Source organism: Salvelinus sp. IW2-2015, unplaced genomic scaffold (assembly GCF_002910315.2).
Source record: "Salvelinus sp. IW2-2015 unplaced genomic scaffold, ASM291031v2 Un_scaffold15926, whole genome shotgun sequence".
Classification (NCBI taxonomy): Eukaryota; Metazoa; Chordata; class Actinopteri; order Salmoniformes; family Salmonidae; genus Salvelinus; species Salvelinus sp. IW2-2015.
This window is the reverse complement of record NW_019957180.1, coordinates 1-1,053: the sequence shown is the minus strand read 5'-3', so window position 1 is coordinate 1,053 and position 1,053 is coordinate 1. Positions and strand designations below refer to the sequence as shown.

Here is a 1,053-nt window from a genome sequence, read left to right as displayed (position 1 = left end):
ACAGACAGACAGACAGACAGACAGACAGACAGACAGACAGACAGACAGACAGACAGACAGACAGTATCAAGCAATGATTTGCCAGAGAAATCTAAAATCCCTTGATGCTGCTGCTAATAAATTCCTACTCTCTGCCAGGAATGACAATATTATTTATTTTTTGATGTTTTCAGGGCAGAAGTATCGTTCTGGCCCCAGCAATGTTTGCACAACTCCTGAGTGCGTCACAGCAGGTGAGCAGTTCCGCCTGCGTATGGGGTTGTCCGTCCTCCAAAAACAAAACTCATCACTCAATTTTATATCAACTTAACAGATAACTGCATCATAATATTCCCTTTCCTTCTATGTTATTCACATTCTCCCCTATCCATCCTCCGCTGACTTTACCCTCCACAGCCGCTCGTCTCTTGCAGAACATGGATGCGACGGTGGAGCCGTGTCAGAACTTCTACCAATATGCTTGTGGGGGCTGGCTGGAGCGTCATGTCATCCCAGAGACCAGCTCCCGGCACAGTGTCTTCGACATCCTCAGAGACAGGCTGGAGATTGTACTCAAAGGTCAGACAGCGACATGTTTCCATAGGAACCTCAGGGTCAGCCATTGTGCGGGAAAAGAGACCTATGCTCAGATACGGTGTTTTTTGCAGGATCAAATCTACTTTCTGTGTTAGATCACATCACTAGACAGAATGAGGTACATTTTTGTTTCTGTCGGTCGTCTCCTCACAGGAGTTTTTGAGACTGATAGTGATCAGGACCGTGACGCCTTCAAGAAGGCCAAAACTCTCTACAGCTCCTGCATGAATGAGAGTGAGTAGGGATCCTCTCAACCAAACTTGGTCTCGGAATCAGCTGCATACCCTGTAACATTCATTAACAGTACTGTATGTAAGATTGACTGACAGTGTGTTGCTAATAGTGTCATGTTGTCTTCTGTAGCTCTCATAGAGCAGCGCGACTCCCAGCCGCTCATGCATCTCATTGACAGCATAGGAGACTGGCCTGCTGCCTCGGAGGACTGGAACAGCACTACTGGTACTGACACACACACAG

General features: G+C 47.1%; 1 protein-coding gene across 1 annotated transcript; it reads left to right on the top strand.

Moving 5' to 3' along the window:
• Positions 1–178: 178 nt before the first annotated feature.
• LOC112080332 (membrane metallo-endopeptidase-like 1) lies at positions 179–1,035 on the top strand (the record flags this gene model as incomplete). Its single annotated transcript, XM_024146053.1, has 4 exons — positions 179–233; positions 397–558; positions 730–810; positions 940–1,035. Coding segments are annotated over exons 2-4 (319 nt in total), but the record flags the coding sequence as incomplete, so codon positions are not given.
• Between the last annotated feature and the right edge of the window lie 18 nt (positions 1,036–1,053).